General features: G+C 36.3%; 1 protein-coding gene across 2 annotated transcripts in view; it reads right to left on the bottom strand.

The window, feature by feature from the left end:
• The window catches only part of LOC139814276 (alkaline phosphatase), a 172,638-nt gene that overhangs the window by 16,967 nt on the left and 139,154 nt on the right, over positions 1 to 16,517 (bottom strand). For both annotated transcript variants that reach the window (XM_071780425.1, XM_071780426.1), the window contains one exon: positions 15,166 to 15,360. In XM_071780425.1, the coding sequence (XP_071636526.1) occupies positions 15,166 to 15,360 (195 nt within the window). The remainder of the gene's footprint in view (positions 1 to 15,165; positions 15,361 to 16,517) is intronic.

Here is a 16,517-nt window from a genome sequence, read left to right as displayed (position 1 = left end):
CTCGTGTTACATAAAGCTACGTAATGTAAAATTAAGGACGGCGGTTACGAAACGCGACTCGCACTTGTGAAGCGTAATATACCGCGCGCAAGTAATTAAGGACGATCCTCTCGTCGAAGAAACGTTCCGCGTCGTGTCCACCAAGTTTCTCAACGATATTGAAGCGTATCCATGGGTCACGCTGTTACGGTAATACCTTGTACAATATTGTTGAGCCGATTATTGTGCCGATATTACGCCATTAGATATTAATTAATGCCACAAAGTATCATCAGAGACCACTCCAAAAAGCAAATTCGCCAGGCGGATTACACAAACTTGATTTCATGCTGATAATAGCAGTTATCACGTGGCATTTGATAATGTAAGGAAAAATAACATTTGTACGTAATAATACTCGATATAACCCAATTCTAAAGTTTCAGATACATAAATGTATATATACACAACGATAACAATCTGCTAGCAAAGCTTGTTATAAATATATATTCTAAATGTTTATAATACATGTATTAAAATAATAACTCGTGTAATATCTTGCAATTATTGCAGTTATTCTCATAAATAACAACAAAAATAGTAACTTTATAACAATAAATGATCGTATCTTAATGGATGTAAAGGGTGAAAGGCAATCGATAAATAAACCGAGTTCGTTATGGATAAAACTGCACAGTTCAGTCGAGAGAGCTGAATATAATAAACTACATATAAACAAAATACTCCAATTCAATCGCGTTTGTGACGCATTTTGCGCACCGCGTTAAATGGACAAACATCATGTTTTAATCTTTTAATCAAGTTTATAAAAATATTCGTGACGAATGCACACGAAATCGAGATCTCGAGTAGGAATTTCACGGGTGAATTTCTATCCGTCTCGAGTCTTCGTGATCGCGAGCCTAACCAGCAGCGATATCGCCGTGTCTTATATGCGCACATAAAAGAATTCTCATCGGGCCTCGACATAAAAGTCGAGGATTCACCGCGTAATTTAACTTCCCGTCGGCGGGGTGTACCTTCGTGAACGGCCACTATCGCATAACTTTCCGACTCCGTGATATGCTTCCGTGATCTTATATATTTCTAAGTTAATGGGTCGAGCCTCCCGTGGATGGCGTGCCGCGAGCCTCGTCGTCCTGGCACGATAGGTCCGACAGGACGTACCCCAACTGATTTACGAACATTTCTCGAATTCCGGCGAGGGACCGCCTAAAATATTCTCGCAGCAGCGATACTACAATTTGATAAGTTTCGGTAATTGCCATATATTTATCGTAAGCAATTTAGCAATTTCTGTCTAGTACAAAGAATGTGAGAATTACCGAAGCAAGGTATTTTGAATTAATTTCTTTTCAATAGCCTTCCACAGTGGCATTTAAAACAAATGTAAAACGTATTGCTCAAATATTTTAAGATTTATGGTCAAAATAAAAAACAAAATGTTTTCTTCCAGAAATATTATAATTTTTAATAATTTTTACTTTTCTATAAATAGGTTTAAGTTTTATATTTTAATTCGAAAATTCCATTGCCATCTTCTCCTTCGTATTTTAATTAGAGAGAATTATTATATTTTTCTATCTACAAATAAAAATAGATCTTCGGTAGTGCTAAAATACTTCCTAAGGTTCTTGGCATTCGATAAAAATTCCATTTGATTTGTTTGGCGTATATTATATGCTAATCATGTCATACATCGCATGACGGATCGTCGTATAAAGAATCCTTTTCCTCAAGAACCCTTTTTCAATATCTCGTGTGTTTGGACCTGACGTGCCGGACGACTAATTCGAGGTATTCCAAGAAGTTCACGATTCGCTTAACTGAATTCCGTACCATCCTGGAGCAATGTGTACCACGGCGTCGCAAAAACATTACGCTATCTCTTCGCACCCTCCTGAATTTATGGTGATAAATTATCGCGATCGAGATAAACGCACTCTCCGGATTGCCGGCCGTTACTCTTCACTCTGACCCATTTCTTTGGAATGCCAACAGTCAATGCCGATTGGCATAAGCAAGAAGCATTCTTCCGCTCGAGTGGCAAGCAACCGTCGTAGCTCTTAGCGAATTAATCGCGCAGCTTCCATCTTCCCTTGAGTGATCCCGCAAACTCATTCGTTCGAGACTTCTCTAAAATGTCTTTATGTAAATTTGTTGACCGCAAATGCAGCAAACGTTACACAGGTCGTGTCAGTGTTACGGATATAAAGGGCCAGATGTAAGAAGCAACTGCCATTACAATCTAATTTTTTATCAGGAACTTTGAAATGGCAATCTATCGAAACGCGATAATATCTTTCATACAAAGAATATTTTTACGCGTTACATCAAATATATACAGATATGCTAATAGCTGCATTCAGTTTATGAATACACACACATATGCATCTCCATTTTTATTAATAACATTACTCTCAGAACTCCGCGATATCATAGCTTTTACCGCAATTCCGTACCGCGTGAAACATGCCGGCATTCTCTTTGTAGTCAATCAAATGTCATTCTTTAATCGAGCAAAGTTATCGCATGCCGCCATGTTTGCCCTCTGCACTACGGTTACCTTGTGCACTTATTCTCATTTCAAGCTACACTTTCAATGACTTGCATCTCACAACCGCAAATATATAAACTTTCCAGGTTCCGCTTTATGTACGTTATGTACTCATTAAGAACTTCACGTCGCGCTGCTGCTCTTTGTGAAAGCATTAAGACGTCAAGTGTCTCGCGAAAACCTCGACGAGAAGCTTCGCGAAGAAAACACTTTAACCATTGCTTGTGCGCACAGTCTGTACGCTTATATATATGTTTCAATGCTTTTTATTCTACAATTAACATTCGTATATATGAGACCGAGAGAAAACAATCAGAAGCGAAGATATTTTTATATATTTGTTCTATCTCATTTCTCGCGTTTTTATTTAATATAAAATAGTATCGAATATTCGTGACAAAAAATCTTTTACAGGCGCAAATCTAAAAATAATTAGCAAGATTGTAAAGCTGATGGCTTTTCATTAATTTCTGTAGAAAATATTTCATGTGTTTCCGAAAATTTCATGTATCGCTAATTACATCATTTTTTCATGCGTAAAAGTTTCTGTTTATCTTTCATCAGCTACCACCATGTTTATATTTAACGTCGCGTAACTAATAATTTTGTCACAAAAGAAATATTTATTTCGACAACCATTGGCAAAATAAATACTTCTCTACTAACGGTCAAAATAAATACTCTTTTTGTTATTAAATATTGGTGGAATAAATTATTTATTATATAACAATTTTATTTATTAGAGAATGGAAAAACAATAAATGAATTATACCTAAAAGATTCAATGGAATAATTGGCCCGAGAGCACGTGGCCGCTCGTATTTCATAGTACTTATTAAGTTTTAATGGAACTACTTTTAACGGTACGCCAGCTGTAATGCATAGATCCTCACAGCTGCGAGGATCCTCAGATAAATGTGCGCGCGACACGTGTTCAATATCCGAATTTGGACCGTTTACAGACTTTGATCATATAGAAATCATTATACTATATGTCTCACTCACCAATTAATCGCATAAATGCGAATACATCTGGTTTTGTGTCACTGAAAAATTGGTATATTAAAGAAACGGCTTTCGCTTCCGTGTACTTGCAGCTACTCCTACTTTATCTTAAATCAAACTTATTGTTAAATTTAATTTAATAATTCCTATTTAATTCTTTCTTTTTCCGAAATTGCGGTCTAAGCTCGAGTTGATCTGAATGCAACGAACATAAATCTTTTTCTCAAGCATCTCTGTAGAAGCCGCATGAGAAGAAGACATTTGTCATCCTCTGGTCATCCTCTGTGAAATTCTAAAATCCGTGATACACATTCCATGATATATATACGCAAGTGGCGACGCTATTGTCGAACTTCGGATGACTGTGCTTATTTCATTCAAAACCGCGTTGGAGACATCTCGGAGCTCATACCTTCCTGCAATGATGGCTCTGACAGCGACGTCTTTCAATATGAAAGATTTTCGACAAATTGCAAAGCCGAATAGGATATACAACATGATGATAAATTATTGCTTATTTTTATTATAATTTACTAAATTCCAAGTTTTGTTAATTTTAAACAAAAGAAACGATATAATTGTGATAATTAGGCAAATGGGATAGTATATAATCATAAAGAAAAAAAATTCACAGTCGCCGTAGAATTGTTATAAAAAAAAGATAATAAAAAAGAATTAATATTAATGATATAATCTCGGGAAAAAAATTTTTTTCGTAAATTTTTGTACATAATCCTTTCTCTTAAATTGATTAATGTAGCAAAAACTACAAATAATTCCATTGCATTTTCCGAGGATTTGAATGAAGACTGCTTCGCTTGCAGGAATGAGAAGCGAGAACTGAAGCTTTTCTTGCTCCAGTTGCTGTCCCGCACATAAACGAGCTTAGCCATCTCGCTCGGACACGAATACGCGTCCGGTGAGTTTTGCAAGTCCCGAAGAACTCGCGTTTATTTCCTGCTTCGAAATACATCGGACACACCGGCCACTCTCCCGCCGAGCATCTCGTTTGTCCGATTGCTTCGTCGAACCGCAATTCCGATTCAACTTGAACAGTATCTCTCAAACGATATTCCGTAAAATCGTGATAAAGATGACTTACTGCGAGAAAGATTTTGAAAATTATAAATAAAATTACACTGCAGATAATCAAGACGGCAAATTGTTAGTGATAAAACTGATAAATAAAAAGACTGAACGTTATACAGTACAACATAATATAATACGCGATACTTTTCAATTTCACTTCCTAACTTGAATCGATTTTGGTTTCAATTGGATCTGACTAAAATGTCGAAGTCACAATCTCTAACTTATTTGATTGTCATCGTAATTACTTGCTTCGGATATAATTTTGCAACTTTAAATAAAAGCGTAGAATTTAGACTCTTTACAACTTTTCATCAGATTCCAAAGAGGTTTGCAATTAAATTAAATTGGGAGACACTGACAGAAGAATCTTCCTCTCTCTCTCCTATTTCTAGTCGTACTCCGTTTCATTACATTTCGGATACTCCAACGCGGATGCGCAAAAGTTGAGTAAATTGACGGAAACCAAGCTGCTTCACAGCAATGTGATCAAATTCGATTGGCGTTAGATAATTATAAATGCGTACTTGTTACAGACAAGATCTTTAAATTTATCTACGATTCTCTTAATCAAAAAGAAAAAAGTTGATATAAATTGAGATATCTACTAAAAAAAAAAAAGAATTAAAAATTCCCTGTTTTTTCAACAATTAGTTGTCAGACGTGAATTTCCTGTGTTAATAGATTTCATTTAAATTAAATAAAAAAGGCTCGATATTAATTCCTCGGAGAAATGTTATACATATATTTCTAAATATAACAATACGTTACAAAAATATTTCTTTATTGATGTTTAAACATAACGACTTCAATTTTATCAAATCTGTATAGAGATATCAGATATTATTTTTAAATTATTTAAAAACCTAAAAAGATTATAAATATCAATAAAGACTAACTATTTAAAATATTTTTAAATATTACATACACGCGATACAATCAATAAAAATGTTCACGCGTTATTTTCCCTTTGTCCTCCTTTTTTTGTCAATTTTTCGTTGGGTTTAGTTTTTAGTCAAAAACTCGATATAACTGGTTTTGTTTCTAAATATGTTTTTTCACGGTTGTAAAATCGATGATAAAAATTGCCGGACTCGTGAACCGAACGGGGCTCATCGTTTCGATAGCGCGAGTCACGCGTTTCAATTATTCGACCAAATTGGTGACGTTGTTGATCAGAATGCGCTGCGACCAACTGTGCACAGAAAACTGGTTGGTTAAAGTTTCAGCGTTTTACGCGATACCGTTCGACCGTAACGGAGCCGCCGGAATCGTCGTGGATACCTAACTGAAATCGCGCGGCGGACCTCTTTATAGTCTTTGCCACAATCGCCGTTGTAAAAAGCAGTTTTATATGAGTAGTTACGCGTACGCACTGATGCGCGCGCTCAACAACAGTCGTGCGTCACCCCCCGTGGAAACGCTTCATTTTTATGACAACGGAACACATTATTCTCGGGTGAACGACGTGCGATTCAAATGCGTCGGTTTCGATCGTCGGTTATTGCCTGCGATCCGCGTACAGAAGAGCACACAACCAGGTCTCAAGATAAAGACATTAAGAGAACTCAATGCAACTTCACTGCAACATCGGCGTATCGCACAAAGAGCAGAATAAAAATTTCTTTCTTTACGACAAAGCGTTTTTTTTTTCATCTTAATAAGCAGTTTAAAAAAGTGGTGTTTGATTTCCCGAAAATTGCTTTCGTAGATCAAATATGAAAATCGTGTATACGACATGTATGTATACGAAATGCAGAAAGTGCATAATTTCTGATTTATCTAACTGCTAAATATTTCATCATCTTTAACTGTAACGTGAAATAAATTTCTATGCATTTGCACATGTTTATACGAGATACGAGATAATAATTCCAAGGTATATCTTAGAAATGAGATAGCTGCGTGAATTATTAAATTTTGCTCGATTACAGCTATCCAAAGGGAACATCCTCAAGGGAAGGAAAATACTGTTAAGAGAAATATTTCTTGCTTTATTAACGATCGCGATCACGGCCTCGTTGAAGAAAGCGGAAGAACTCGCTTTGCATACTCCAGTAAAACTGGAGGCGCGTACCGCCGCGTAGCCTCGACCGTCGTCTCGCGAGCGAAATCAGGGTGAACAAGATAAAATCTCTAAGCGTAACACCATTTCTCTCTGCTCCACGAGCAAAACTAGTCGAAACTCTTCCGAACAAAAGCAAAACTGTTGGCGCTGCCGCTCGTGCCTAAAAGGCACGCTCAAAAGCATTGTCGTGCAACGTGAACGAAATTCAATTGGCCAGAACGGCGAAAAAATAGAACTTGAGAAATTTCTTTATTTCATTTAGCTTGAAATTCAAGCGCGTCTGTCGATGAAAGCACGTGGTTATCGCGCACTAATTCGAAAATTAAAACTTAAACACAATGCTGCGTCGAAATAATGATATTTCAATTTGCCTTCGGCAACGTCTTTCTTACGGCTTTCCGATTTGTTTAGCTAAATCTCTTTAATCTTAAATGTTAAATAATTTGATAAATTAAAATCTTGCTACATTATATATAAGTCTGCGAATAAAAACAAAACTAAAACTACAAGCTATAACTTTTTTAATAATCAAATTCTATACTTCTCAAAAGAAACTTATAACGACTACAAAATTTGTACAAGGTATACATTTTCAGGTTTACTCTTCATCGCTTTACATATATCTTATTGGTAAAGTGATTGAGCCGAGAGTTCTTATGTATCATATCGGCTTATCTTAATGGTAAATAATATGATAAATTAAGATCTTACTTCGATATATAAATAAAAAGGAAAATAAAACTTCGCTACAACTTTTTTAATAATCACAAGTTTTATATCTCTCATCAAAATAAGAGACTCACGACGAGTACAGAACTCGTACAAAGTGGATTTTTTCAAGTTTGCTCCTTAACGTGCTACATCTTGATGTAGAATGATTAAGAGAGTTATAGTTATTACGTATCGCATTACATCGGCTTGTAAGCGCCAACAACCGTACTAAAAAAGTTGGCGAGAGCAACTCCAAGTGGCTTCCAAACAATTCCTCGCGACGTAATTCAAGAGCGGGTTAACTACTTAGGAAATTTTAATTTATTCTGATATGGAGCAAGCAAGTAACCGCGCGAGAACGGGAAACGCGATATCAATTACGTCATTAGCGCGGTGGTGAGTTTTCTCTGTTTTATATCGAAATAATAAATCTTCGCAATCCACCATCTTAATTGCAAGTTGTACCCTAAATCTGGAACTCACTGTCCAAAAATAAATTTGTACAAATCTCTTCATTTTTCAGCGAAAAACATAGTTCTTCGCGTTAATAAAGCTCTCGTGAAAAATTATGTTTCTGAAGAAATGGACGTCACTTTGTCTCGTGGTACTCATTATATATCTTGAAGAACCGAGAAGACGAAAGTACACACTTGTAACGCGTACAAAGTAAATAGTTTCTCCGCGCGGAACTTCATCCCGTAAGTGGTCGCGAGTTAAGAACGCTAAATCAGTCCGCACCGATATCGGCGCTAGTCAGCGTGGCGTAAATGCAATTAAGTTCTTAGCGGGCGCGAATCGCCCGCGCGAGCGTACACGTAACTTTACGTAACTCTGCGGCAAATAAATTATATCTCAAATCGGCGCGTGCTTTAATTGCTTCATCAAATATACTCGCGTGAGCGAAGTAACGCGGCTTAATAAACGGCCAGCAATAAAAACCTTTACAGGCGCTGTATCGCGTGAATCGCTCGTACATTTCTCTTCGTTTCTTATCTATGCTGCCTTCTTTTTTTCCATTGCTTTTTCTATCTTGTTTTTTTGCCGAAACGTTCGTTCCTTCGTCCTGAACGCTTACGGCTTCTCCGCGACTATTTCCTCGCAAGAACGCGAAATGGCTAATGATAGTATTTTCCTTAATCCCCAAAAAATAATCCTCCTAAGAGTATCTCGAACATTTATAAACGCTATATTACGCAAAAGAGTTCACACATTTTTCGTGACACATTAAATTTCAGTAATTCTGATATTTTCTCGACGAAAGAATCTGGAGAGGAAACTATCTCGCGTACGTGATCCAGTTAAACATAAAAATTCTAGGTAATGCGGAAAAGTTGAACAGAAAACTACAGTGCATTAGCGTATATTAAAAAAAAAATACAATAGTTGAGAAAAAATTGTCTTAATAACGCACACTACGTACTGTTCCTGTTCGCCTGAAACTATGGTAAGTTAGCTCATGTATTAAATGCACTGCTACAAATGTAAAAGCTCGAAGTTTCAAATAGTTCAAATGGCTCAAATGGTTAAGTACGATATTAGGTACTCTTACTCAATTTACTGATGAAAGTATTCCCTCAGTTTTCCGTAAAATTTCGTAATGGCGGAACTAAAAGTAACGATATAGAAATTAGATGGGTCAATTTTATTGACAGACTCAGCCAGAGTCCCAGCATTCAAATATATTATTACGAACGAATATGCTAGCTTTTTCAGATATTTTCTTCTTGATGAATATTCCGAGCAGTATGAACCATCTTAATCTCTCAACGGAGACAGTCGGCGTCACTAGCGGTAATTTATAGCACTGCCAGAGAAGGTCGATTACATCGAATTTCCCTTGATAGTCGAGGATATTGAGCGGTGCTTCAGTACTATATTTTACAAGCCTAAATACGTGCCAGAAAGCTAGAAATCGATCACAAGTCTATTTGATTCTGCAAATTAATTACGTGCTAATTAGAGAAGGAATACGCTATCATCCGTTATTATACATGTACAACATAAAATTAAAAAAATTATTATTTATTTTTGCAATCTCTTTATTCCTATATCTTTAAATATTTTTTCATTTATTTCTGATTTACTTTTATTCATCTCTAATGTGTTTTTTATTATTATTATATAGAATGTTATATAAGCAATCACTGCTATCTAGTAATTCATATGATACATGTATTATATTACTGGAAAAAGAAACAAAAAGTACGATATTCATGTAATTATTACAGATATCGTTGCAGAGTATAAAAAAAAATAAAATGACATAAACAACAAGGGTATACGTTTCTATAAATCATGCGACTTTTTTACCCTTTGTTGTATTAACGTAATTGTGTTTCTTTTTTACAGTGGCACCAATATCACACAGTTTTCGATAAAATACATCATTCACTTCGCTCCATTGATTTAATCGGGCTCTTTCTATTCCAAACAGTCAAATGACGTTAACGCTACAAACGATGAGGTAATCATATTTATAAAATATAGTATATGTTTGTTTAACACCCTGGATAAGCTATATCTAAAATATATAATTATTGTTGCTCGGTAATCAAATGTCTGAACAACGATGTTTACAGATCTGATCAGTGAAATAACTAAGTTATCGGAGAAATGCAGATTGAAAGGTAAACCTGAGCGTTATCCGAGGCGTGATAATTGATCGAATTTTTCAACAACGTGCGGCGCGCATTTTACTTGTTAATTGATATGTATATTAAATAATTTTCAAATAATATTCGAGCTCGCGTTATATATGCTTCAAAAACAAAAGGGGCAAGAGAGTGATTGTGTTCTTATATGTACCGAGTACACTTTACTCTGAACAGAGATAATTCAATGATTAGGTGGTGGTAAACGGTAAAAATGTAGCGACTTGTTAAACAGATGTTACAATGGCCATTTAAATATTTCTACCTGTGAAAAAGAAACATTTATGCACATTGCGTCCGTGCAACTTGGTATTCGCGGCAACGCTGGCAAAATCTACGTTGCCCCGAATCTACGGCCGTCCCTCTCGTTATTCTCACTTTAAATTCTCTCCCAGGTCGGGTCTCACCTGGAATACTCGTTGCCGCGATTATAATGCCCGAAGCGAATATAAGAACGACTGCATATTCATTTCGGTTTACGTCGTTGAACCGTGGCGACGATATAGACGCGGAACGTTGCGAGACAAAAACCTGATCCCTATATATCAGACGTTTTCCTACGGACCGTATTTCACGCGGCACGTCAACCGCGTGATTTAACGTCTCTGCTTACGTTCATTACTTTTATTATGTGCAAGACTCTCGTGCGACCTCGTTCCGGAATTTCGACGCGACAAACGTTTCGCCGAGGTGATGCGAGACCGCTGTTGCCGTATAGATCAAGACGGTGTTAAGCCTTTCAACTCCGAGCCTTTATTTAGATCAAATGACAAATTTGAATTTATATCGCCTAAATAAGAAATATGAGAACTTTTTCACGTGATTCACACGATGCGGAGTTTTATAGCTTTTCCGTGACGATATTGAGTGGGCAACTGCAGAGCACCGGCGGAATTTCTGAGTGTTATATTCGATCCTCGAATACGAAATTACTCGCGGTTTCAATTTGGAAGCGCAATCGCACAATATCGAATCTAATTCGAGCCAAGTGCCGGTATGCCGGCATTGGCGCGCCGTCCACAGCATTGGGTGACACCGATACGCTCATATAGCGTTACCCGATTTTTTTTCAATTACAAATGCAAACGAAATTTGACGTGCCAAAAATTAAAAGCGTCCAATACCGCGTTTTCGGTACAGTGGGCAAATTGCGAGATTCGTCGGTTCGGCAACCGCTATTTATTGATGGCAATCAACGCGATCGGGTAAAGTGGAACCGGCGCGAGCCTTTCTGCGAGATGTATCGATTATATAACGACCGGCGCAGAGTATAAATTACTTCCCAAAATAATAGATCGATATTGTTTCGTTTATCCGAATGTATAATATTTCCTATTTAGTGACGAAAGTAAATTATTGAATATTATGTCACACATTCATGCCGTTCTTCTTCACTCATACAAAAAATACAATCAACTTCTTTACTCCTTTTTATATTATAAAAAAGTAATATACTTACACATGGAAAGAACGGTTTTGTTAAAGTATCTAAAAATTTAGTTAGATACAGATCTAAAAATATTTTTGTTGCGCCATCAAAATAATTTTGTAGAACACTCAAACTGATTGCTATGATGTCAAAATTTTTTACAGCATTACCATCATACTTCAGTGACCTACTATAATTATTTTGATGGCGTAACAAAATTATTTCCAGATCTGTATCTAACTAAATTTTTGACACTTCAGCAAAACCGTTCTTCCGTGTAAACACATAAACTAATAGTTTTTGAAAAATACTTTTAAAAAATTGATAAGTATTAATTAATATTAATCCTAATTTACTGTTAAGTCATCTGTACTATTTATTTAAACTTTAAACTAAAATCGAGCAAAACAAAAATTCCTTTACAAACCATTTTAAAAACTTTTCTAATCGATTGCGAAATAGCTTCGTCAGATCATAGTGCAGGGTTGCATAGCGAGCGATCTGTTTAATTAACAAAGCTATCTCTCGTTCAGATTATGTCCGCTATCAAGCATATATATAAATTTCTATTAAATCATACGGAATGTTGTTGAGCATAATCATGATGAGGGATTGCATTATTGGATATCTTCCACTCGAGTAATTCCAGTAAATTCATCGTGGATCGGTTGGAAAATTTACGGGACGCAAGCTTGCAATATCAATGGACTTAAAAATTATTGCACTGCTCGCATAAACGTGCATCCCTTTGTTAAAATAGTTCCCCGATTCTAAATAGCACTCCATGTAATAAACGATTTGCGTTATCGGTCATGTGCTCTTCTCTTCAATTCAAATGTCAGATATTTTTATTAGGTAAATATATATATATATATATATATATATATGTTACTGCAAAATAATTTGTTGTTTTTTATCAACCTTTGTATTAAATAAAGCTAGAAACTCCTGGTTGTTTGAAAAAAGAATTGAAAAATTCTTCTTCAGACAAAAATATGAGAAAAAGAGCATAAACTCGTGGGAGGGGGGGGGGCAATTTTATTTTGATTTTGCTAAAATTTTATTTTCAACTCTATTCGGCAAATATGACAAATCTTTTGCATTAACCTATATAAAATTCAATTATTAAAAATTAAAATAAAAATATAAATTCTGATTATTTCAGAAACCACATGCTTTTTATTCCGTTGGTTTTTGCATGACTTCGCGCAGGAACGCGTTCTACAAAAAAATGATATACAAAATAATACGATAAATAAAAGTATGTATATCAAATATATTTGTATTTCGCAACAGTACGCTCCGTAAAGCAATAATCCTTCGTGATAGAGCTTGCGAAGTCATGCGAATCGACTATAAATAGATTATTAATTTCTCAACAGGGACAACAGGATATCCGACAATGTCGCGAAAACAAAGTACAAAACGCATGAAAAAATTCAGAATCTGCAAATTTCGGAAAACAAACACCCCTTGGGGTTATTCCTTTTTTCAACTGGCCGTTCTCAGACGGACGAGACGGGTGAACCCTTTGCGACTCCACGTATACGATCGGCCGAAAAAGCCGTCCGGCGATTCAATTTAACCGCAACCGGGCGAACCGACGGACGGACTCCGTCATGAAGTTGTCCAAGTAGATTGGATCTTATTGAATCCGGAACTGTCCTGCCGGAAGGACGGACCCTCCTCCACTTGATGGGAACGAGCTCGCGTCGCTTACTCGGTATTGGATTGCGACATGGGCGTTGACGTCCGAATCGTTGCGAATCTCGGGGTCAACACCTGGCACCACGACAGAGGGAAAAGACAGCGGCCACGCCGAATTTAACTCGCAAAGAAGTTCGTCACGGACGAACGGAGTTCACTTTTGATTGCTTACGGATCGAACGTTTCCGCATCGTTCGCCGCGGATCAGTACGTTCGCCGTTTACTTCACGGATAGTGGGTCGGCAAAAGCGGAGGAAACGAGTGATCGAAGGGAGCGAAAGGGGACGGGCCGTCCCGGAGGACGATCTCCATAAAGCGCGGCTCGCACGACGCTTTCGTTCGCCGGCAAATAGCACGTTTCTCCGAAAATATGTCGAAAGTTTAGTAAAAATACTGCACTAGCGGAAATATTGCCGGTTAGGAGCCTCCGGTACAAAGTACCGCTTTTATCGGGACGTCACAGAAAATTGGTTGTAGCCGGTAACAGTAAATAATCCATCAAAGCGTAAGTTTTGATAGAATTTCAATGAACTGTCCGTTAGATGTTAAAACCAGATAACTGCGCGAGCTATGCATCATTTTTGTGTCAGAACTTATAGCCTATAGTGCGGTACCATTTTGCAAAGTGAAAATATTTCGGCTTGACTAGCGGGCCAGTAAAATCTAAAATACTCGATGTGTCTTTAATAGCCATGCAGGTGTTTCCTGTGAAATATCCCTGCCTTCCAATATAGTTCTCCAACTCTTCTGCAGCTTGCAAGTGAAGACATTTTCTACATTACAAAATCTTAATATCATACATGGAACTTTTCAAATATCATATTTTGTTTAAACAAATAGTTCTCTTTCATTTACGTGTCATTAAAAGCTGGTCATACTAACTAACTTATTTGTTTGCTATTATCCTTATTTATTTGTTGCCTATTTTTTCAACTTTAGTGAAGAAACGCGCAATCAACGTCTTCAAAACTATTCGTCAAATTTGCCGAGAATTTGTGGTCGAATTAGATCGTAAAACATCGCGCTTTAGTTTGAGCTAGATTGGCTAATGGAAGAAAACATGTAAGCTGCGCTTAGGCTCTGCCGATGATATAGATATGCCCTGGCAATTCATTCGATTAATTCACGCGTGTGATCCAATAATGTTTCCTACGAGGCTGCTTTTCGGGTCAAAAGTCGGTTACCGGCGCATCCCTCCCGGATATTGGAAGTCCAGACAACAATGGGAAGGACGCTTTCTTTTTTGACGGAGGAAAGTTACGGCACTTGAAACTGGTCGCCTAAACCGGCCGTCTAGATCGTACGAACTTTGTTAACGCGCACAGATAACGTATTCACGCCCTAACGCGTGTATGATTAAACATCCGAGTGAGAGAGAAGCAGATGTCGAGATAAGCGTTATGAAAGACATTATAAAACTTCGAAATATTTCGTGTTCAATCACAGACAAAAACGCAACAAAACCGTGTTGATGAACATATTCATTCATTATTCATTTGTATCTTTTAGTTATTTATTGTCAATCTAATTTAATTGTAGAATAAAAATAAGATAGGTGCAATAATGAGTTATTAATTATCATTGATAGTTGATAAATAATTACTGAATCTACATTTATTTTTTGTCATAGAAAACAATATAGTTACACACTTCAAAAGTCAATACAAACTAGAACATTATTTAACAGACAACTTATTGTTTCGTCAAATTATTTATTCTAATTTTAAATAATACATTTTTCAAACAAATTCGATGTTGTTTGAAAATTTAAATTTTATTATTTATAGCTGAAGATAAGTTATAAATATAGCTTTTAATTAACCATTCTCTCTCATTATTTTAACCAGTTATTCACTTATTGGTGCATCTATTCCAAGAAGTAGAAATGCCTTATGTATTTCGGGCGCGGATATGGTGCACTAAGGGCAAAGTACTTGTGGTAACTCACCGAATATGGGGTTCCCACGATGCGTCGCCAGTCCACCGAGGGTTAATACGTGCGAGTGATCTGCCGTTACCACGAGGAGCGTTTCCGTGAGATCGACCTCCTTCATAACTGCCTCGACGGCTTCCTCCAGTGCCAGGGTCTCATCCAGGGCGCGATAAGCGTTGTTGTAATGGTGAGCATGGTCGATTCTTCCACCTAAAATGAAACGCCAACAGATCTCGCTCATGAAAGGCCCATGAAGATGCCACCATTTATTAAAATTATCTTCAACTACTTTATAAAGCGATACTTCGTCTCTCGTATTTGTCTAAAGATCTTTGCAGTTTCTGGATATTACTATATATCAACATCCTGGTAGTATCTTTTCCATTAAAAAATTTATTTAAAAAAAAAATAATTTAGTTAAAATAATCTCGAATGTAAATTTTTATAACACTGTTAATTTTCAATTTTATTAGAAATTTTGTATTTAGCTTAATAAAATTTTTAAGTTTTATTGTAATATTGCGATTATGATGTCTTTTGTATCAAATATAACATTTTATTTTAAATTGTTATTATCTATGTGTTTCTTTATCCGTGAAGCCGCTTCCCGCTTTCCTGTTTGTCTACACAAGGAGAGAGCTATATCCGAGTTTTGTTTACTCCTATCCACTTTCGCGCCTGTACAATATTTGTCATTTGATAGCTTCATTAATAGTTCTCAATTGGATTTTAATCAGTGGTGTCAATCATGGGTGAGACGTTGCTCGTTGCCCACATAGTTACGGTCTGCGTGAGAGCAGCGGTTCCCGTTATCGCATTAACAAAGTTACACGAATGGACTTAACTCGATCATCGTGATAATTCTATCATGGCAAAATGGCGGCGTGGCTGCGCACGCGAACGTTCGCCGTAATAGCAATGATCAAAAAACAGCCGCAAAATTTTCACAGAGAGAGATGGTTTCACAGCGTTATACACTTTCCAGTTACATTTTCAAATTAAATTGTTAAAAAATAACGAGAAAATTAATAAAAGAACAGTATACATTGTCCAGATTTCAACTGTAACCTCGTTGAAATCCATATAAAATTCGATTGTTAAACAATTTATAGTTTATTAAGTGTTGAAAAAGAATAAAAAAATTTTTAAATTAAAATTATATATTTATTGGCTGGATATCTATTTCATCTCTTTCAATTTCAGTGAAATTGTGGAATAATTAATATAATTTAAAGAAATTAAGGAAATAAAGAGGAAATAAAGAAATAAAAATACGAGATAATAAAATTATTTTACAGCCACCTTTTGGTTTTTGGTAAACCGTATATGTATGAAGTTACGTACATATAATATAGATTTGACCCGTC

This window comes from Temnothorax longispinosus, chromosome 6 (assembly GCF_030848805.1).
Source record: "Temnothorax longispinosus isolate EJ_2023e chromosome 6, Tlon_JGU_v1, whole genome shotgun sequence".
Taxonomy (NCBI): Eukaryota; Metazoa; Arthropoda; class Insecta; order Hymenoptera; family Formicidae; genus Temnothorax; species Temnothorax longispinosus.
Note: the sequence above shows the minus strand (reverse complement) of the source record. Positions and strands in the feature narration are given on the sequence as shown.